General features: G+C 49.8%; 2 protein-coding genes across 2 annotated transcripts in view; both read right to left on the minus strand.

Moving 5' to 3' along the window:
* Window positions 1-15,604, minus strand: part of LOC139001693 (potassium channel subfamily K member 13-like) — a 70,140-nt gene extending 54,536 nt beyond the window's left edge. Inside the window, exon 1 of the mRNA XM_070403209.1 lies at window positions 15,265-15,604. Within this exon, the coding sequence (XP_070259310.1) occupies window positions 15,265-15,604 (340 nt within the window). The remainder of the gene's footprint in view (window positions 1-15,264) is intronic.
* A 2,779-nt stretch (window positions 15,605-18,383) lies between these two features.
* The window catches only part of LOC139001702 (tyrosyl-DNA phosphodiesterase 1-like), a 53,980-nt gene continuing 48,936 nt past the window's right edge, over window positions 18,384-23,427 (minus strand). Inside the window, exon 16 of the mRNA XM_070403218.1 lies at window positions 18,384-18,700. Coding sequence (XP_070259319.1) covers window positions 18,627-18,700 — 74 coding nt within the window. The 3' untranslated portion in view covers window positions 18,384-18,626. The remainder of the gene's footprint in view (window positions 18,701-23,427) is intronic.

Below are 23,427 nucleotides of genomic sequence, written 5' to 3' on the forward strand. Positions count from 1 at the left end.
AAACAAAGTCAGCAGACAGTAATCAGACAATGGAGAAATTAATTAGTGAGCTGGAAAATAAATGGAGAATCAAATCAAAAATATGGAATTGAGCAAATAGATGAAAACAAAAGTGCCTGGTAGACTTTGAAAAACAGGACTATCCAACCTGAGAATAATAAGGGTGCCAAGACAAAAAACAAAACCACCACCAAAAAAGCCAACACGGATCATTAAGGAAGCACTTGAAGAAAAATCTCCAGGATTGAAAAACTTTGATCAAGACCCTAACTACTCATAGAACAGCTTCCAAGATAATCCCCACAGGAAAGACGCCCAGACAATCCTTTCTCAGGAAACACACCATTAGTTGCCTTCACAGTGTTGTTGCCACGCAACACTGTCCTTCCGTCCTGCTCAATACAGGAACCTGCATTGTGTTCATGACAGCGATGAGCTCCCATGCAGGGGGTATTCTGACATGGTTCTGGTCGTGAAAAACACACAAAAATTGAGGCTTCCAAGAAAGTTCTTTTTGAGAGACCATCTCAGCTGGCTCACACATTGCCTTTCCTCTTCCCTCTTTCTTCCTGCCTTGGTGGCCGTCACAATGTCTGGAACTGGAGGAGCTGTTTTGTGAGCACAAGGGAGAGAGCCACCATGTGAGCCCGCCAGGGCAGACAGACTAGAAGGCACTGGGCCGCTGTGGCCCGGCCTGCAGGTCTCTCCGCTTCCTGCTGTGTGCCCAAGACACGGGTTTCCTGCTACAACCGCCCAATGCAACCCGCAGTTGATCTAGTTGTCACTTTCCTTTCTAGTTACTGAGACAAGGAAGGAGCAGTATAGGCAACAGAAAGGAATCATTCCACCTCAAGACTGAGGTGCTAATAAGAGTGGGTGCAGAATCGGGGATATGTGTGCAGCACCAAGCACAGAGGAAGCAGGTGACAAAGCTGTTGCTTCCTTTCTCCCCAACCCCACACCCCCCCCTCCACTCACTGTCACAGGGGGTGCTATTTCAGACACACAGGAAAGTGATTTCTAGAAGGTTATCTTGCCGTTTCTTTCTGTTTAAAAGCAGAAGCAAGGCTTGAGAAAACCAACGCGATGGTGTTAAGTAAATTACTGACCACAGCCTAAAGGTCCGGAGGCAGGAGAAGAAGGGACTGAAACAAAGAGGAAGTGACGGAAAGGAAACGACTAAGATCACTGAGGAGAAAACGGTGCAGGAGGTGATGTGCTCTCGGTTATCAGATGTGAGGCAGGTTCTAAGATGAAAAAAGGTAATTTCAGAAAGTGTTTCCAGAGAACAAGATACAACAAGGGGGGAGACAAGGGGGTGGAGAGAATTGGGGGCTGAACCCAAGGTCTCAAGACTCCGTATCATCCAGAGAAAGCAGTCTTAGTTTTATTCATAAACATGAAAAATAATGGCAAAAGGAGTTTTTTAAATCTGCAGGGACATTTTGATAAATTTCATTGTGATCACACTTAAAATGACAAAAAGGATGCCTAGTCCATTGTAATAGAAGGTACAGAATTGAAGAGAACAGGAAAAGAAGGGAAGTATAGAACAAAAAGGATAATGCAAATGAGACCCAACATATGTGCCAAAGTCCCCTACAAAGAGAAAAGTCCAAAACTGATTAAAAATAATATAAAAATGTATTAACTGGTTTACTAAAAAAAATTATTAAAAATCACAACTAGAAAGACAATCTAAAGTTAGCAAATATCTTCTAGTATATTGCAGGAATTTCATCAAATCTAAGTTTAAAAATAGATGTTAACATATAAAGCATCAAGAGATGAACAAGGTATTAATAAGTCATACAAGTGATGAAATCAATCACACTGAATTTATATGTCCCGAGACACACAACTGAAATGTTATTTTGGGTGTGTTCAATAGCTTTGGAGTATGTTTGGAGATTATGTTCCCTTTTGTTCCAAAATTCTGTAATATAAGAGAAGACCCAGCTGGAATATATATAGACACAAGGACACAAAGAAACACTCAAACAGGAAGGAGAATTCTGGGAAATGCACATTCTCAAGTCATTATGTGATCATTTTAGAAATAAATCAAAGCATAATGTTACAGCCAATCAAACAAAACCATTTAAGCAGTCTTTTGAACAAAAATTGAGATGAGTTAGAGCTAAACAAAGAATGTATAAGAATATTTATCTCAAATATGGACAGTATCTGAATTTATGAAAAACCGTTAAAAAAATTGCCTGTCAAAATGAGTGTATATAGCGCTATAAAAATCTATTTTATATACTAAAAAATTAATAGTCAATGAAAAGGTAACAGAACAGGATAAATATTTTGGACATATGTAAATAAACATAAGGTGCCCCCAAAATAAATATATTCACACATTTTGAATAATTATAAAGGCAGTGTTTAATAAAATACATTTCATTTTCAATATTGAGCTACCATCTTTAAAGTGTGTATACATATTTTGGGACACCCTGAATATAAAACAGAGATAAGAATTTGAGGGGTCCCCGTGGCCCTTGAGACAGCCCTTAAGATTCTACGGAGAACCTCAGTGGCTCTTTGGAGCACAGTTTGAAAACCACAGCCCTGGGTGGGCTGTGAGACCATTGCCTTTGTGATCATCATCGATTGCTTAGCACGAGGGAAGAACCCAGGACAGACAACCTTGGTGCCGACATGCCAGAGCTCACAGGTAGAGTCAGGGCATGACCTCTGGGATCAAAAGTCCAAATTGGAGACGAAAGTCCTGGGGGAGGCACCTTAGTTGTCATGGTGATGGGAGGAAGGCAGCAGCATTGAGGGGACGGTGAAGTACTGTAACAGGTGGTGATATAAGTCTCTATGCCCATGGACTCCTGGGAGGAAGGAATCAGACATTACAATATCACAGAAATGCTGAGATTCTGCAGACCATCTGTCTTCTTATAGTGTACCGAGCCTCCTAAGGACCACCGCACGGAAAAAAAGAGGTCACGGCCCTGTAGCTGACCACTCTTCCTCAACAAGGACCCCGAAGGGAGAATTGGCAAAGGAGGGGGTGATGCAAAGTGTAAGCTTTGAAGGAAGGCCCCACACTCTACCCGCTGGGTAACTTCGGACCCGCACAGAAGCTCTCTGGGCCTCAGACTCCTGGTCTGTGACCCGGGAATACGAGTGTGGTTAGCATGAAACATACGTAAAGGCGTGTGCTGTGTTTAACCCCTGGGAAGCACTCCGTACGTTTCACAAACCTGATAACACACAAGAGTAGACAAAATCGCAGGTAACCCTCAAATCCAACTAGCTGAGTCTAGTTAAGCTCTTCCACATTAACACAAATACATGGAATTCTCGAGGAAGTGTAGAGGGAATAATGTAAAAGGGAAGAAGACACCAGAATGCGTACACTATGGACTGCAACGCCTACGTGAAGGCACAGAATGAGAAGAGTTCAGAGACAACTGCCGTGGCTCCTTTTAGAAACGAGTGGGTACACAATGAAGCGGCTCATGGGCTCGGCTCCTTCTCGGTGGCCGGGAGTCCTGCACAAACAGGTAACTAAGCGAACTGGAAAAACCCAGGTGCTGCCATGATCAAGAAATGAGCAGAGCACCTGTCCTCCTCCCTCTGAAGGGGGAGGCCTGGAGCTCACAGGTGATCACAGCTCTACCTGGGACACCCGGGCGCTAGTCCAGCTGTCATCAGACCTGCATGGCCCGGCAATGCTGCTTTACAATTAAAGTCTGAATGGCCTCGCTGCCCCCGAACACCCCACACACCCCAAGTCACACCCACGTTCATCATGGTCTGACCCCTGGGTTCGCTGGCCACAGGGCTTCCCTTCCACGCAGGGTGATCTATAGAAGAGATGGCAGGGGTTGATGAGAGAATGGCAACAATAAAATCTGAACGCGTAATTAGGCCTCTACAGGTGGCTCTTCGGCCAAAGGAAGATGGCGGTGGGTGTGTTAAAGGAGCAGCATTTCAGAAAAGTGGGGTCATGTCTGACAGTCTGGACAGACTGCTCTGAAGGAAGCGGAAGGAGGAGGGGGAGCAGAGCAATGATGGGGACGTCTCCCATCCTGCATCCTCGGCAGGACGGCACTTCTGGGTCTGAACACAGTAAAGTCCTCCACAGGCCGAGGGCGTCCCCATGCAGCACAAAGTAAGTAACGCACCGGGGATCCCAATCTTCTCCCCCTTCCTCCTCAGGGGAAAGGTTGTTACTTGCTGGGTCAACTCCCAGGGCGATCCTTTGAGATGGAGATGGAAAGCTAGCAGAAGCTGGAGAGAACAGAGAGAGATGGATGGGGGGCGCAGGGCAGGGTGGGGACAGGGGACAGAAAGACTGAGGGCTGAGAGGGTCGGGGAAGGATTAGGGATAAAAGGCTCCAGAACTCCTTTGAGATCCGAGAGACTAGGAGAGGGGAGAGAGGAGAGAGAGAGGGAACTTCCCTTTGTGTTATAAATTGGCACCTCTAAGACTCTTTGGAGATATGCAAGCAAAAACTGAATTTACTTTTTCATTATATTGGGCTAATGGACTGTGCTTCTTGGAACAGAACACTACCCTTAGACAGGACCCCACGGAGCATAAGATCTGGGTTACACTCATGCCAAACCCATCTCTCCTTCATAGAGAAAGGTATGGACGGGGAGAGAGAACAGGATGGAGTTTAGGATAAAGAAAAGGAAATCACCATGTTTTGTGATATACACAAGAATTTTTAAGGCAGCAGCTGAGATGAAATGTGTGTGTGCCAGAATGCTGGGCAGTGGAGAGTGAGCTCTGTCCTGCAGCTGACCTCTCATTTGCAGATACTGAACTTTTCCGAGTAGGAAACAAGTCACTGAACAAATCCAGGGGCTCACAGAATGGACAACCTGAGCCGCCCCATGAAATGTTAGAAGGTGGACCCAGGACAGCCGGCCCTCTCACCCCACCTGAGTGAATGCAAATTGCTACCCCCCACTCTTGCTGCCCCCTCTCTCCTGGACCAAGCATTCACTGCTCCTTAGCTCTAATCTTAAAAGCACCCATCATTGTTTGCATCAAACGGTATGTGAAAGCTTTAAAAACTGCTACTACGACTGAAAGTGCACTGAACAAAAACTAGCATTCTTATAAGATCTAGATGGGGAAATACTGCCTGGGCACAAAGGCAATGAAAGAAACCACAACAGGAAAAATCTGAAATATGAAACTGCACAGAAACTTAAAACATCCTATATAATAAAAGGCTCACATGCAAATAGACTGAACGGCGGAACAACCAGAACAATCGAACAACCGGTCGCTATGACATGCACTGGCCACCAGGGGGCATGTGCAGAACATGGCAAGCACCGGCCGTGGTGAGATGATGGAGCAGGTGAGCGGGGGCACCGGTCGCTGTCATTGGGGTGAGCCTCTGGTGGTTACCGAAAATTCTTTGCTCCCGCTAGCACCCGTAGCCAGCGCCAGAGCCGCCGCTGCTGGTGCCCAGTGCCAGTCCCGATCACTCAGCACCCACTGCTGGTGCCCAGTGCCAGTCCCGATCGCTCAGCACCATTAGCGGGTACGAGTGGTGTCTGCCGGCCCTGATCGACCCTCAGAGCTTCTCCACCTCCCCCTGCTCCTGAGGGACGATCAGGGCAGCAGCCGCTGCTCTTACCCGCTGACAGTGCTGGCTCTGCTCACACCCACTGCTGGTGCTGGCCCCAATTGCTCCTCGCCATCAGCAGGTGAGAGTGGGGCTGGCGCAGTCAGTGCATGGGAGTGGTGGTGGCGGGAGCGGGGCTGCCTGCAGACAGGAGCGGGGACCACAGCAGGAGGAGCCAGCAGGAGCGTGGAGGGTGGGCCAAGACCTGCTCCTGTGCCCACCGCAGCCTCATGGCCCACAGTTCCTTTCAAGGTGTACGAATTCCTGCACTGGGCCCCTAGTGTCAACATAAACATGGAACAGAAAGCAATAACGGATAAAAAGCATGATAAAGGCCTAAAATCCTCAAAATCTAAAAGCACCCGTATACAATGATTAACATGACCCTCCCCCTTGCTCCCAAGAGAAAAGGATTAGAATATGAACTGTAAGTATTTTTTAAAAATATATTTTTATTGACTTTAGAGAGAGAGAAAGGAAGAGGGATGTGGTTTCTTTCCCCATCTAGATCTTATAAGAATGCTAGTTTTTGTTCAGTGCACTTTCAGTCGTAGTAGCAGTTTTTAAAGCTTTCACATACCGTGGGGGTAGCAATCTATGAGGGAACCACTGATCAGCTGCCTCTTGCATGCCCCCTACTGGGAATCAGGACTGTAATCCAGGCATGTGCCCTGATGGGGAAATCAACCAGCCACCTCTCGGTACACAGGACGATGCTCAACCAACTGAGCCACATTGGCTAGGGTGAACTAGAAGTATTTTAAATAAACATTTAAAATGAATCAATTTGAGCATAAATAAAAGAAATTCTACCATGAGATTCACTTTTACCTAATTAGAACAATATGCTCATGTATAATGGATATATGGAAAACATACAAGATATGATCTATTTCCCTGATATCAAGATGCGCCTTTTCCTAGCATTAAAGTATCTCTTAAATCAGGATGGCCTCATAATTGCTCATGTCAGAACGTAATTGACAGCATTCTTTTCTTTCTTAATGGTATTTAAAATAATGACTCATCTTAAATCCAGTAAATCTTCAGTACTTTAGGTTCACCAAACCGTTAGCAGGGGTTCTCACTGGTTGGTGGAATTATGAGGAATTTCTGCCTTTTTTTCATCTGTTCCCATGTATTCCCAGTCTTCTACAATGAGTATGAACTTCTTTTATCACCAGGGGGTAAACAAAACCAAACCTGTTTCTACTCCTGATTTTGTCATTTTGTAGACGTGTAGTCCTAAGTAAGATATTTATGCTCTCCGTACCTGTTTCCTTATCCCCAAGATGGAATTAATAACTTCTCTGCCTACTGCACAAGGTGTGTGGGCAAATGCTTTGCAAAATGTAAAGTGCCTATTCGACGTGTGATTTAAACATTGACACAAGTATGACATCCAATAACGTGTGACATCTGTTAATGTATTAGTGGGATGTCTTATTCTTTCTCAATGCCTGTTTGTTATCTTTGATGTCAGTCTATAGCTTTATACTGTAAAATGGTGTTTTCCAATATTTTACTGTTTGAATGTGATATAATTTGATTTCAAAGGCTCTTTCCTCAGCCTTATTTCCATGCAGGAACAAACAGAATCTGGAAACAATATTCCGTTCGGCACCATGAAGGTCTGCACATTGACCAGGCCATGACACACACCTGCCCGCCCGGCTCCCAAACCCCGCGGAACCACACAGAATGCTGCTACCAAGTGCCAATCACGGCCACACCTGGGGCTAACGAGGGGCATCAGTACCATTCTCTCTGTTTAATTGAAATGAATAAAACTTCTGTGGGAAATCTGGTCATCTACCTTGACTGGTCCATCAGTGAGGTGGGGCTCGGGATCTCTGCGTCTGGGCTCCTCAGATTCACACAAGCCAGGGTCACCTTCTCGGCTCAGCCCAGTGCATCCCTGCGACTGAATAGAGCTGCTCTTCATTTTGTTTTGTTTTGTTAATCCTCACCCAAGGATATTTTTTCCATTGATTTTTTTTAGAGACAGTGGAAGGGAGGGAGGAAGTGGAGAAAGTGAAAGGAAGAGATGGAGAAGGAGAGAGGGAGGGAGAGAGAGTGAAACATTGATGTGAGACAGACACATCAATTGCTTGCCTCCTGAATCAAATCTGCAACTCAGGTACATGCCCTTGACTGGGAACTGAACCCGAGACCCTTTGGTGCACGGGCAGATGCTCTAACCATTGAGCAACCAGCCAGGGCAGGATGCTGTTTAACGCGCTCCTCACCTAGGAACCTGCCAGCTGGTGGCGAGGTCCACAGAGGCAACTGATGAGCACATTCCCCCTCCCTTCCACTCCAGCCTGGCCACTGGTGTGGCCCTGCTCTAAGGCACAGGGGAGGGGTCTTGTCCCAGGCAGCAACATCACAAAACAGCAAACCTTAGTGTGCCTGCCACTCACCTCGCCTGGGTGTTTTATTAAAGAGCAGATGTGCCCTGACAGGTTTGGCTCAGTGAATAGAGCATCGGCCTGCAGACTGAAGGGTCCCAGGTTCAATTCTGGTCAAGGACATGTACCTTGGTTGCAGGCACATCCCCAGTAGGAGGTGTGCAGGAGGCAGCTGATCGATGTTTCTCGCTCATTGATGTTTCTGGCTCTCTAACCCTCTCCCTTCCTCTCTGTAAAAAATCAATAAAATATATTTTTTTAAAAAGAGCAGCTGCATTAAGTTTGTCTGGTGCTGCCCTGAGACTCTGCATTTCCAACAAGGTCCCAGGTGATGCTGGTTCCGCTGATTCACAGATAGCGGGATCCTCAGGGGTGGTCTCCATGTTCAGCCCTCGCCAACTCCCATCATGTGTGCCTCACGTGTGCTCTCTGTGCTGCCTAAGCCAGAGCCATCTGGGGAAATTTCTTCAAATGCAGATGTACTCTACTCGGAGCTGTGCAAGGGGCCCCAGTCACACTTCCCTCAGGTGAGTTCTTATGGACACCACAGCCTGGGAACCGCTGGTGGAAAATTTTAAACGTCCTTGCAGGGCCATGCCACTGGGAGCTGTATGCTTGCCCTGGTGGCTCTGGACCTTGGCAGAGGGGTTTTACTGATTTGCACCTGCATTACGGATTCGGGGACACACGGTTCTCTCTCGTGTTTACGGCCCAGATGCTGTGGAGGCGAGGACTCCCCGCATTATCTACTCTCCTCCGTGACAATCTGTAGGAGAGATTTTTATCCAAGTCTGAAGAAGTTGGGTCTCTTCCAAGCAGCCAGCCTGGATAAGGGGGTAGTAGTTGTTTGTGCCTCTTAATATTTTGACAACTGGAAAACTCGGAGCCAAATGCTGGGCTCACTTTTGGCGATTACGCAGGTCCTTCTGACCTCTACCTCTGTGTGTTAACAATTTGTGGCTTAGGGGTCCTGTTCTGCTATGTTTCTCATCTCCCCAGTGTCTTAACTCCATTACTGTACCCTTTCTAGTGCACGGTACTCATCTATGTGGGGTAGGTGTCGGTGCTGTTCGCCAATATCCACTGATAGGAGGTGTGTCCTTGAACTTGGGTGTGGCCATGTGACTTGATTTGGCCAATGAAATGTCTGTTGTTGTGACTTGTGTCTCTTCCAGGTGGTGGCCAATTAATTGCTGGTCCTCCACTCCTCAGCTCTTATTATATAGGAGAGTCAAAAGGTGGAAACAACTCAAGTGTTTATCACCAAGTGAATAGATTAACAAAATGCAGTGCATGCATACAATGGAAGCAACAAAATAGAAGCAACCTGGGCCACACGGGAGATGGCTGCCCTGGGAGTCAGGCGCCCACAGAAGGCCTGTGTGTATGAATAAACTCTTGTTGTGTTAAGGGGCAACCTAAAGCCTAAGCCTGCCATGACCATATTGTATGCCATAGACCTCACATCCTTTTGGGACAGAAGCTGATTTATAAATGCACAGGCAACACACGGAAGCAAACCCCTCCCCAAAGCATATTTGAAACAAAAGTTATTGACTGAAGGATTATTTACCAGCTACAGTGTTAATCTACTCCTGAGTTGTATGTATCGCAAATTCATTCTTGCTTCAAGTCTGACCACCAGTCTCTTTCAAAATCAGCATCCCTGAGTGAGTCTTAATATTCTGCTCCAATTGTTTAAATCGTGGTAACGTATACCCAATATTTATCATTCTAATCATTCCTAAGTGTACAATTCAACAACATTAAATACATTCACACTGTTGTATAACCATCAGCACGATGTACACTCAAAACTTATTTTATCATCCTCAACAAAAATGCCGTACCCATTACCCTCTATTCTATTTTCTGTCCCTATGGAATTTGCCTATTTGTCAGGTACCTCATGCAAGTGGCATTATGTAATACTAGAGGCCCAGTGCATGAAATTCGTGCACTCGGGGGCGGGGGGGCGGGTAGGAAGTCCCTTAGCCAGCCCTGTGCCCTCTTGCAGTCTGGGAGCCCTCGGGGGATGTCCGACTGCCACCGAGGCGGGAGAGGCTCCTGCCACCACCGCTGTGCTCGCCAGCTATGAGCCTGGCTTCTGGCTGAGCAGCGCTCCCCTGTGGGAGCACACTGACTGACACCAGGGGGGGCTGCTCCTGTGTTGAGCGGTCAATTTGCATATTAGCCTTTTATTATATAGGATTTGTCCTGTATCTGGCTTATTTCACTAAGTATGTTTTCAAGGTTTATCATCCATGTTGTAGCATACATCACATTTCATACCTTTTTATAGTTGAATAATATTCCATTGTATGTATGTACTGCATTTTGTTAATCTATTCACTTGTTGATAAACACTTGGGTCGTTTCCACCTTTTGGCTATCCTATGTAATAAAAGCCTAATATGCTAAGTGTCCAGTTGTCCACTCAACAATCAAAGCATAGTATGCTAATGAAATGTGAAGGCCGCTCAACCACTCGCTATGACGTGCACTGACTACCAGGGGGCAGAGAGTTGACCAGTTGACCAGTCACTATGACATGCACTGACCACCGGGAGCAGACGCTCTGACTAGTAGGTTAGCTTGCTGCTGGGGTCTGGCCAATTGGGACTGAGTGAGACAGGCCGGACATGCCCTGGAGCCCTCCCACGATCCCTCCCCAGCTGGCCAACCGCCTGCGTCCCTCCCCGGCCCTGAGCGTGCACTGGTGGGGTCCCTCGGCCTGGCCTGTGCCCTCTCACAATCCAGGACCCCTTGGAGGATGTTGGAGAGCTGGTTTCGGCCCGACAGCGGAACGACCGGTCACTATGACGTGCACTGACCACCAGAGGGCAGACACTCAACACAGGAGTTGCCCCCTGGTGGTCAGTGCACCCCCATAGGGGGAGCGCTGCTCAGCCAGAAGTCGGGCTCATGGCTGCTGAGTGCAGTGGCGGTGGCGGGAGCCTCTCCCACCTCCTTGGCAGCACAAAGGATGTTCAACTGATGGCTTAAGCCCGCTCCCTGCTTAAGCCATCAGTCGGACATCCCTCAAGGGCTCCCAGACTGCAAGAGGGCACAGGCCGGGCTGAGGGATGCCCCCCCACCCCAAGTGCACGAATTTTGTGCACCAGGCCTCTAGTTGTAAATAATGCTGCACTGGACATAGCTATACAAATATCTGTTTGAGTCTCTGCTTTCAATTCTTTCAAATACGTCCCCCAGGAATGGAATAGTTGAGTCATATGGTAATTCTATGTTTAACCTTTGGAGAAACTGCCAAACTGTTTTTTCACTCTTCTCTGACTTTTAAATCAAAGGTCTCAACCAGACAACAGTTACATGAAATCCTCAACTGCACTTTGCAGGAAAATGCTGTTTGTGGACATCGCCCACTGTCCTATGCAATGGTTTCTACATAAACCCCTCGAGGGAACCTTTTCTCTGAAAATAAGAATTCCAGGGTGGGTCATGACTCAGATATGGAGCTTGCAGCCCAATCTGAGGCTTGAATAGTCATTGTGGGTCCCATGCCCACACCCCTTGGAGACACCCTTTATCATTTCTAGTCACATCGGCCTGACTTCCAATGGCCAGTCTCTGGGCTACCCTTGGGCTGTCCATGCAAAATCAGGCCAGAAGCACCTGGGAATCATAGGCTTGTGCTTCCCTGCCCTCCAAGCACCTTTTACCCAATTACTGACAGGTGTGGGTGCATAAACGCCCCCCCCGCCCCAAATCCCGTGCCGCCTGGGATCTTTCTGGGTCATGGGTTTTACACTGTTTTCCAGCTTCCACATGGGATTAAGTGCAGCCACTTTATTGTGCTTCATTTTTTACAAATGGAAGGCAAGACCCTCTGCCAGCAGAAAAGGTTACAACTCACTTTACTGCAATACCTCCTTGATTACGGTGGTCTGGAACCGAACCCGTAATGCCTCTGAGGCTGCCTGTACCAGCTGCTCACTGTGGTCCCTGCCTAATACATCCCTATGTTGACTTATGTCCTCCTCCACCTGCCTGGATCCCTTGCACCTGCCAAGCAACTGCTTGAACTCAAATTCTTGGCTTTGGGCTCTGCTTCTGAGGGAACCTAAACTAAGACAAAGCTCTTCCTAGCAACTTCCAGGACCTGCTTGCTTTCCATGTTTCTGTTCTTCTTTTCCCTGATTCTGAGGTTTTCTTTACGTTTTATGATTATTTTAATGTAGGCTTTCTTGTTGCGTTATCTCAAAATCTATGCAGAATAAAGGACAGTGGAGCTGATTTTTAAAAGGCAAACGCCATCATGTAATGTTATGATTAAAATACAAGATAAATGGTTCACAGAATATGATCCCAATTTTAAAAACTACATATGCACATACGTGTATGCATAGGGCAAAAAGAACACAAAGGAATGCATCAAAATGTTAACAGCGGTTACAGATGGTGTAACTTTCTTTTCTTTATACTTTATTTTACAAAGAACAAGAAGCTTTAGTTTCCTTATCTATAAAATGGAAATAATCGTACCTACCTTGTGGAGTTGTGTTGGTTGAAGTTACGTGTGATTGTAATGCAGGAATTAGCTGCATCCCATATTCACACAATAATCACAGTATGTGCCTAATATGTACCCCAACAAAGGGTAGCAAGTGTGTTATTGCAGCAGCAATTCATGAGACAGTTTAAAAGGAAAGGTTGGAAATATAAAAATAAGCCCATACGTATATAGTGCTTTGTACTTTTTAAAGAACATTCATTATATGAGCTCACTGCCCCTCACAAGAACCCTACATAAGGGACCAGCTTAGGGGGAGGGGTGGGCAGGAGACAGGACTGATATTTACTGCACAGCTACACGGTGAGCACTGGCAGACAGCTCGGAGGAGGAGGATGGGGCTCCCAACACCTGCTCAAGCTGCAGAGGCAGGACCAACAGCTCCGACTCTGGACCCCCTGTCCAGTTCCCTTCTATTCCACGAGGCTCCATTATTATAACTGAGCCTCTTACACGCCCAGCCATCTAAGACATTCTCAGTTCCTAAGGCATTGCTGTTCACCAGCCTATCAACACACTCTGCTCCTTCCTAGCTCCCTGTCCAAGGGGAGTACCAGAGGGCGTGGGGGGCGTGTGGTGTGTATGTGTGTATGGGGGCGGATGGTCTCCCGTTAAAAGACACCACATAACTATTCAAGCGAAATAAAAACCCAGTACTTGCTATGTCAACACAGCAGATTCAAGGGGAATTCCACAGCCACACTCACCAAGCAGTTTGCTCCCGGAGTCCTCCCTACATAAAAATCCTGGGGCTGTCTTCTGAGATGCGGGAGGTGACACAATGAGGGACTTGGGGAATTCTGCTAAGAGAATTCTGAGAGGAACGTGGGGTGGGGAAAGAACCTGGAAGGGTCTTACTCCTCCTCTACCGCCTCAGGGCCCGTGTTCTGGTCATCATGGAGAATGCTGACAGTTTTTCTTGCCAGACCGCCAGTTATTGTGGTATCTTCCTGGTCTGCTGATGGGCAGGGCCACCTGGGATGGGATGTGGGGGTAGGATAGGGCTATGAGCCAGGCAGTTTAGGACAAAGCACTTCAAATGCAGCCTGTGCAGCCCGTCCCTAATCGCCCTGTCCTCTCCGCCTTGCCTCCTACTCACTCACTGAAGCCGTGGGCTTCTAGACTGACCTTGGGACCTCTCTCCTGACCAATCAGGCTTGAGGCTGATCTCTATGATACTTGTGCTCCTCCTCCTGGCAGAATGTCTACCTAAGGCAGCCATGTGTGGGAGCTTCAGGGAAGTCGCCTTGTCACCCGCCTCGCTGACAAGCTCTCTTGCTGGCACCAGGGCCATAGCTGCAGAGCGCCTGTCCCCCGTGATGTCGCCGTGAGCCTCGAGCCTCGTTGCTATTCCCAGTGCCTGGCATGGGAGCCACTCCCTTTCAGTGTAGCCTTTCAAAGCCCCCTCCTCTGCTCCAGCTCTTTTCTTTCTTCAAAATTTCCACAGCATCTTCCCCAACCCCCTTATCACTCGATTATGTTTCAAGGATGAATTATCTTTAGAAATGTGGTGCAGACACCCAACTTGTTCCTTCTGCGGGGAAGAAAGGCATAACTGACTGGAGCCATGCCACACTCTTCCTCAAAAACTTTCAGTGGCTCCCAACTCCCTCTAGATAAGTTCTAGCTCCTTAGTCTAACAGTAAAGAGACACCTCCATCCCGTTAGCCGGGAGGCCTTCGTAGCCTGTTCTATGGACCAGCGGTGGCCAACAGGTGGTCCCCGGACCACTGGTGGTCTGTGAAGCATGTAAGGTTGGCGGCCGCTGCTATAGACCATGGGGTCCTTGATTGCAGTTCTTTCCTCCTTGAGGATGCAAAACCCAAACCGCACCTAACACCACGGAGTTAGCCCAAAGGTCACTTCTCCCCCAATTTTTCAGGGTAGGAAACAGTTTCCATTCTCATTAGCATGTTTCCTAACGTTCCATCTGGTATTCAATCTGATTTTCTCTGTAAACTTGAAGTCAAGGATGGACTCCCTTTTTATTTTTTGTTAATCCTCACCCGAGGATATTTTTTCATTGGTTTTTAGAGATAGTGGAAGGGAGAGGGAGAGAAAGAAACATCGATGTGAGAGAGAGACACATCGACTGGTTGCCTCCTGCACGCAACGGGACCAGGGCCGGGGAACCTGTAACCAAGGTACATGCCCTTGACCGGAATCGAACCCGGGACCCTTCGGCTTGCGGGCCGACGCTCTACCCACTGAGCCAAACCGGCCAGGGCCAGGACAGACTTTTTAAATGTGTGCTCCGTCCCCGCCTTGTGAGTGGCACTAACTCAATAAACGTTTATAGGTCTCAGCCCCAATTTGTAAGCTTTCTCCCTAAAGTTCCACGAGCTCGAGCAATGTCTTCTTAACTAGACTGAGCATCTCCCAGAGCAGAGCGTCTCCAATTTAAGGATCGTTCGAGTGCCCTGGGTCCTTTGTGAATTGCGGATTCTGACTCTGGGAGGGCTGAGGAGGGGCCGAGACTCTGCACTGATAACAGGCTCCTAGGTGATGCGAATGCAGCTGGACCACATTTAGAGAAGCCGGGAAGCGATACCACCTGTGGGTCAGGTAACAGCTCACACTGTGCGGCGGCAGCGCTGCGGCTGAACCGGAGGTGGAGAAGCGCTGGTCCCCCCCCTTCCAAACGCCCCGCCAGGAACGATGCCAGCGAGTCCTCCCGCGCCTCTGCCCTCCCGCGCGGCTCACGTACCGATAGTGGACACCACGGTGCCCACGAAGTAGAAGGCGCCGGTGAAGTCCCAGCGCGGGCGGGTGTGGTCCACGCGGATGCCGGCCTCGGTGGCCTCCTCGTAGTGGCGGAGGAAGCCGCGCAGCTCGTCGCGGCTCAGGTTGTGGCGGCGGCTGAAGTTGGCCAGGCGCTCCTCCCAGCGCTGCTTGGCCTGGCGCTCGTGCGCCAGCTCCAGGGCGGAGAAGACGGCCGCGCCGCCCAGCAGGTAGAGCACGATGAGCGCGGCGAGCAGCAGGAAGCGCGCGTTGTCCTCGTTCAGGTGGCCCGGGCCGCAGCCGCAGCCGCAGCCCCGGCAGGCCATGGCCGGGCCCCCGGGGTGACACCGCGCCGGGCGGCCGTGATCGCGGGCGGACTCCCGCCCAGATCTCCCGGGAGGTCGGGCTCGGGCGGGCGCTCAGCTCGCTCCCCGCTGCCCGACGGCCGGCTCACCCATGTCCGCTGGGCGCTTCCCCCGGCCCCGCGGCTCCCGGGGCCGCCGCCGCGACCGCTCCTGCGGAGCCAGCTCCCCACGTCCGCCCAGACTCCTGGTTTCAAATCCGCTTTTCGCCGCCGGTGGATTCTCCTCAACGCCGAAGGTCCGAGTGAGAGGACGCAGAGTCCGCTTCTGCTTGGCACGCGGATGCGGTGCTGTTCCCGCCCCGGCGCCGCCACCAGAGGCTCAGATTGGGGAGGGGGCGTGGCGCGTCCTCAGGGCGAACTCCCGCCGAGTTGCGTTTTCCCCGGGGCGGGGGTCGGGGGCGCTGGAGAGGCAGGCGGGTGAGCGGAGCCCCGCGGCCTCGGTCTCTGTGACCATCGTTCCTCCAGCCGACGGCTAGGACGCGGGGACGCAGTCGGCTGGCTTTGCAGGTAGATCCGAGGGGCTGCGTCCCAGTCGTGGCGTCGCTCAGCCCCCCAGCCCCATCGGGTCACCGGCCCGGCTGCCGGGACCGAGAGGCTGGAGCAGTTCCGGGCGGGCGCACAGACAGGACTGTGCCGTTGCGACCTCCCGCCCGGCCCCCAAGCTGTGCGGCATCCGGCGGGCCGAGCGGCTGGAGGAGGAGACCAGAAAGGGAGGTAGGAGTGAGGGAGCGAAGGAAGTTAGGGGAATCTCCCCGGGTGCCTCCCCCGCCTGGCCCGGAACCAGGGCGCCCTTGGCCTCTGAGCCCTGCGCGCGGGCGTCTCCGCCCCCACGTGTTGGTTCCGCGGGAGTCAAGCGTGCGCCGCGAGACAGCCGCGAACCCCGAGAGGCTGCTAAGGACCGAGGGCTGGGGGGGCCCGTGGCCCGGAGACCGTGACCCCGGAGAGGGCCATCTCCTCTACCCGGGCTTGGGTGCGCTCCAGAGATTTTGGGCCCGCAGAGCCCCGCGCGCAAGGGCTCTTCCTCACCCCGTGCAGACCAGCGGCACGACCTTAGCTAACCGCCTGGGGCGGGGGCCCTCCCCGAGACCCTGCCTTTCAGAGGGCGCTGGCGCTGCGGCCCGCTCCAGTCTCACCTCCCGAGGAGAGCCCCTCGCTCGGCTCTGTCGGGACTGTCCCCAGGTCCCCTCCTCGCTGCGGCCCTGCCCTGCAGAGCGGCGCCGGAGCGGCGGTGCGCCCTGCGCTCGGCCGGGCTTGGCGGACGCTGCAACAGGTGTAGCTGCGCGGCTGCCGGCGCCAGCGACTCCACCCCGTCCGCCGCCTCTCCGATGCGCCCGGCCGCCCCCAGCGCAGGTCTCCGCCCGCGGATGCCCCGCTTTCGGCGGGACCTCTGGGGGCTTCGGTTCTCCCACCCCGGGTGCCGCGCAGATACACAAAGTGGGTGCTGAAGAGGCTGGTCCAGCGCTGGTCGGGCTGTGTGGGCCCTTCTCAGGCCAGAAGAGGGAGCTCCATCCCTTTCAGACAGCTCGCCCCCATCTACCAGCCCCTGAAATGTGGGAGTGAAAGTGGATACGTACTAGTAAAGGAATAGATACGTGGGCATCTTCAAGCGAAGCAAGATTTCTCCACCTACCAAAAGAGTTGTTTCAGGCTCAAAGCCCACCCACCCACCTACACTCCCCAGGAGCAGAGAGAAAACACACACACACACACACACACACACACACACACACACACACACACACAAACCACAGCTCTGGATTCCCTGCCATCAGAAGCCTGGATGCTTGTTACTCTCAGCTCCAGAATGCCCCTCTTTTATGTAGCCTATTGGGGGCAACGGCGTTAAGGGGATAGTGGCTATGGGGTCATGTGTATACACCATGGGTGAGTCCTGCAACTACCCCCCCCCCCATTTTATTATGAAAATTTCAAACAAAGTTGTAAGAAACTTACAGTGAACACCCATATATTCACCACCTGGATTCCACCACGAACATTTACTATACTAGTACATACTTTAGGGCATATCTACCCATGCCTCTTCCCATCCATCAACCCATCTGGTTTAAATGCATTCAAAGTAAGTGTTGTAGACATCAGTACATTCCTCCTCTCTCCCAATACTTCTCCCTGCATATGGTGAGTTCAATATTTATTTACAGATTAAAAAAATTTTTACATAAAGTGAAAATCTTAAGTGAATCATTAGAGGAATTCTGACCCAGCCAGCTGTGAGACTGGGAGCCAGCGTGAGACCAGGAGGACATCCTGAACCTTTCTGGGCCTGTTTCCTCACGTGTGATTTGAAGGTGCCCAACTGGGTCACCTTTTGGGATTTCTTCCAAGTAAATAAAACACTTGTGTGCTTTCGTATGACGTGTGAGGCGTCTTTGCTAGAAATCTGTGGGGATGGATGAAGAGACACCCACGCAGCCTGGGGAACGGGTGAGGAGACGGCAGGTGGCCCCAGCCAGTGAACCCGTTGCAGTCAGTGAGGGGCTGGCCTGGTGCTGGGAGGACGGACAGCCCACCAGCCTCAGTGACAGGCCTGGAATCTGCAGCCCCTGGCCCACAACCCCAAGACACCCCTGCGGCGGAGAGGGGGCTGGGTGGGAAAGCACCTTTCCCGAGAGCGCCCAGCACACACAGTGAACCCTCGATTCAGAAGGCCGACAGCATCGCGAGGTTCCAGTTACTACCAGGAGAACTTCTCATCTACATGTTCTTTTCACACTGTGAAGTTTAATAGCTCTCATTCCAGAGTACAGCATAGAAAAGGGAATTAAGAAAATAGAACTTTTTTTTTTAGTGAGAAGTGTTAACAATGACTACAACTATGACCAACATCCATGTTCCACGAGTGACCTCCGCCGAGTTCCCAGGGGTGCAGAGACACTTTGAGGGACGCGAACACCCAGTACCAACAAGGACTCCAGTGTTTGGGGCTCCACGTCTTACACTCAAGGTTCACAGAGCTTCACCCCTCAGGACGGGACCCACATGTTCCCGTGTGTGTCTGGGGCTTTGATATAAGGAATGTTCCAAATCCACGGCCGATCTGGGGGAGAAAAACACATCACATTTGTGTAATACTTATTTGACTAGGATTACCGAGAATCCACTCACCAGCTTGGATAAAACCACTCACGTGCTGCAGTGTCCGAATTGCAAAGAACCTTTTTTGAACCAACCCCCGGCCATAGCCCATTTCAGAGAATGGATTTTAGTAAAGGTTCGGATTAAGACTTGGGCCAGTGAACACAGAAGCAGGAAGCCAGGTGCATTCTGGTTGCCACTTACACCGACAAGTCGCTTCACCTCTCCAAGCCTCAGTTTCCCTATCAGTACCTCCGTCTTTGGGCTGTCAGGAGGTTAAATGAGACAAATCCGTGTCCTGTGCAAGGCAGTGTCCAGCAGAGAGAGAACCTAACACCTGTTCAAGTCCCGCTTCACCCTCCTTTGCACGCCTGGAAGCATCTGGAATTTGGCCTCGGGTGCCTCACCTGTGAAATGGGAACTGATAACTTCAGCAACCTCGGCAGACGGTCGTGAAGCGTGAATGACAGAGCACCTGTGAGTGTTATAGATGCTCAATAGACATGAACTTTTCTTCCTCCCTGGGAACTGATGTTTCAGAAATGGAAAAAATCTGAACACTCGCTGTGTGCACATAGCACTACTGCTAGAGTCAAACCATTTCCAGGAACCACAAGGATCTGGATAGGGAGTAAACACAATGTGAGGACTAAAAATAAGGCCCGACGTGACTGTCCTGGTGAGTCTGAGGGAACAACTTGGTGTGCTGATAGTGAACTGGCCGCTGAGCAGGTCTGCGGAGACGGACGGGCCCTGAAACCTGCTCTGCCCTGCCAACTGCCCTCCCCTCTTCTCCGAGAGGCAGATAGTAGCTCAGGCCGCCTGGCAAACAGTGGTACCTGCTGCTCTCTCCTCCCAGCCGCACTGTGTTGAGTAATCGCAGAGCGAGCAGTAAAACAGCAGGAAGCCCTCGTGGGTAGTCAGTTGGTTAGAGCATCGTCCTGATACACCAAGGTTGTGGGTTTGATCCCCGTTCAGGGCACATACAGGAATCAACCAATGAATGCACGAATAAGTGGAACAACAAATCAGTCTCTCTTTCTCCCTCCCCCTTCCTCTCTCTAAAATCAATTAAAACATTATTTTTTTTAAAAAAGCAGGAAAAAAATGCCAGAGATGGCAACAAGTTATCAGATCCCTGTTCTCTTGCCCTGGCCTTGAGATGGTTTGAAAGCATGAAACCACACACTTTTTGCTAATTACCAAGCTTGTGAGAGAGCCATGACCTCGGGCCTGTGTCACATGCTGGTTTCACAAAAGATGAGGGTCTGGCAGGGCTGGAGCCAGACTCCCGACCACTCCCTGGCCTCACCAAAGCCCCGCCCTCTTCCCTCAGAGCCCCGTCTTCTGCAGCTGGACTTCTCTGTATTACCAGTCTTTCCCTGCAAACGCTGTTGGCTGCCACCAGGTCTGCTGCACCCTCAAGGCCGAGGACACCCGATTCTTGCTACCTGAGCAGGTATTAGAGATTCCTCACCAATGCAGGCTTTGTGAGCCAACACCTGCCAGGAGCCAGGAGGGTCAGGACCACCACTGCATTTCCTCCTCCCCTGAAATTAGCCAACAACCAGTGGCCCTGTCAGTGAAATCCCGACGCTCTGCTTCGTAAGTGAGCAACTATCTGCACCTACAGGCTGTCACTACTTTGGGGGAAAGCCACAGAAAAGGCCACCAGGAAAGGTGAAAAGAGGGTGGTGATTCTGTCTTTTTACCCATCACTACTGGAAATCAGCATTAATCAGCCATCCGCCTCACTATCTCATCGAGAACTTGCCTCGTGATACAGTCATGTGTGAATCTGAGATATGTGCCGAGTGCCGGGTAGATAGCAAGCACTCTGCTACACAAAGCTGAGGCTCACCCAGTTTCCAGTCAGATGGGCAGAGGAACCAGCAGGCATCCATGGTGCTGGAATTCTGCACTTCACTGTGTCTGCACGGGTAGTTCCCTAACCCAGCTGATGTGAGAATCACCCCTAGAAAGCTTGTTTCAAGGCCCCCCACCCCCCCAGGCTGGGTCCTGGTGACATGCATTTTATCAAGTTCAAAAGGTGATCTTGCTCTAGCTGGTGTGGCTCAGTAGATTGTGTCGGCCTGCGGACCAAAGGGTCCTGGGTTCAGTTCCAGTTAACGGCATATACCTCGGCTGCAGGCTCCTCCCTGACCCAGGCCCTGGTCAGGGCTCGTGCAGGAGGCAACCAATCTATGCGCTTCTCTTACATCGATGTTTCTGTCTTGCCCTCTCTCTAAAAATCAATGGGAAAAATATCCTCAGGTAAGGATTAAAAAAAAAGGTGATCTTGACTGGGATCCCAGGCTAAAAGGGATGGGAAGCTGTCCTTTTTCTGGATACGATGGGAGGATTTAAAACCAGGATGGCAAAATCAGGTGTGCATGGCGGGGGTGTAGATGGCCCAGCGGGAGGAGGCCAGAGCCAGGGAGGTGACAAGCTACCCAGTGTAGGCGAGACATGAGGAGGCCCACACTGAGGCCCACAGGAGGCTGGGTGAGGGGATGGCTATGGGGCTTTCTCTGTGTGAATTCCTATCCCATCTCGCCTGTCGTCAGGGACTGCCTGCACCTTCCACCTCTTTGTAACTCTCCAACTTCGCCCTCCATGGGGAGGTGCTACAGTGTACAGGCAAAGGGGGCAAGGACGCAGGAACCAGACTGCCCAGGAGGCCTTGACTGGGTTAACTGGAGTTTGTGGGGTTAGGGTTAGGGTTCCTCATCGGTAGTAGCTGTATCATAGTGTAGTGAGCACTCAATGAATTAATTCATGCCAAGTGCTCAACAGCAGTTCCTGGCACATCATAAGCACTTAAAGATTACTAGCTGCTATTATAATTACCATTATAATTACCACCATCCTAAACTCATAGTGGGTGAGGACTGTCATTATCCTACATGCTGTGTAAGTCCTAATAGGTTCTTAACAACCAGACAAACCCAAGTACGAGATCCTGCTCTATTTGGCTGGACGATAAGCTCTCTCCTCTAATCCTCGAAGAAACGGCTCTTGGGGTGAAGGACATGACTCTCTCTCCCAGTTACACCCCCAGGCTGGAACACTCACCTGCACATCTCCCACTATCTTCTTTGCAGGGGAACTTGAAAACTGCGCAAAATAACCTTGGGCTGGGCTAAAGCAGCCTCATACTCCAAACCATCATTTGCAAAACTAACAGTAAAGCAGACATTACGACTAGAAGACTGAAAATTAAAGACATTCTTTAGAATTAGCATCACGCTCTGCGCACCATGTAGCTCAGTGGCTGGAGCACTCGCCTGCGCACTGAGGGGTCACAGGTTCGAGTCCCAGTCAAGGGCACGTACGTGGGTTGATCCCAGGCCCCTGGTTGGGTGCATGGGAAAGGCAGGAGGCCATGTGTCTCTCTCACATAGATGTTTCTCTCTCTCCCCCTCCCTTCCTCCCACTGTCTCTAAAAATCAATGGAAAAACAACAAAGAATTAGCATCACTATGTTAGCTTACTTGCACCTGTGGAAATTCCTTCTTTAGCTTATTAACACCCACAGGAACTCCACAGAAATTCCTTCCTTCCACTGATGTACTTGTTCCCCTTTCCTTTCTCATAAAAACTTGTCACCTCCTACTGGGAACACTTTTTGGATTTCCGCCTGAATCAGTGCTTCCAGAACAGCTATTCTTCTGTATCTCAAACACTTGTTGCCTCTCACTTTGGCCTTACCAAGAACTTACTTACTTCAAGATCATCTGATAAATGACTCTTTTTTACTTTGGTAAGTCTAGATTTCCTTAAACTTTCTGATTACAAAGTCATTTTAAAAGCTAAGCTGAAAGTTTAATTTCAGCCTTCTGTTTGTGCAATGAAACAAAAATAGATCTTCTTAAAGGAGATGACCAAAAGCATATCTAAAAAACTTTTTTGGCTGCCTCAAAAAAAAAAAAAAAAAAAAAAAAAAAGCCTTATTTCTAAAGATCTTCCCAAAACAGGTTGTTAAAAATTAAAATGAAACATATCAACAATGATTTTAACCGCTCAAATTTCTGTTCCCTTCATAAAAATACTTTATGAATCTGGACTCTGCTACTTAGCAATAATTCTGATAGGTCTAGACTGAAATTTAAATGCAAGAACTTATTTAAAATTAAACTGAGGGGAGCAAAGTTTTTGCCACTTCAAAATATGCCTTTGAGAAATTGATTTTAAGTTGGTTATTTTTAAGAAACAAAAGATTTAGGGAAAATCTCTGACTTGCCCTCCAACTGCCTGAAAGAATTTAGACAGAGGACCTGCCCCAGAAAGGGAGATAGCATCACAGACCCTACAGTTTAATGTAGTGTGACAGACGGGGAGGGATTCAGCAAGGGCACTGATCAAAGTCTCCTTGTTAAAGAAAGCCCAAACATTTGCTTTATCTCCATGTGAACTGCCGTTTTCCCCTCTGAAGTCCCAAACCACAACCCCCCTTCTCCTGACTCCAGACAGAATAGAGGCCTCACCTGCCTGGCTTGCCTGCCCTTGGCCTCTACTTCCATGGAGCCCCTTATGTACACATGGAATTAAATTTCATTGCCTTCTCCTGTGAAACTGTCTCATGTCATTTTAATTATTAGGCCAGCCAGAAGAACTAAGAGGGACAAGGAGAAAATGTCCACTCCCTAGTACTGTGGTTATGTAAGAGAATGTCTAAGTTTAGGAAAT

Source organism: Myotis yumanensis, unplaced genomic scaffold, assembly GCF_028538775.1.
Source record: "Myotis yumanensis isolate MYYU_CA2020_CCGP unplaced genomic scaffold, mMyoYum1.0.hap1 SCAF_1, whole genome shotgun sequence".
Lineage (NCBI taxonomy): Eukaryota > Metazoa > Chordata > Mammalia > Chiroptera > Vespertilionidae > Myotis > Myotis yumanensis.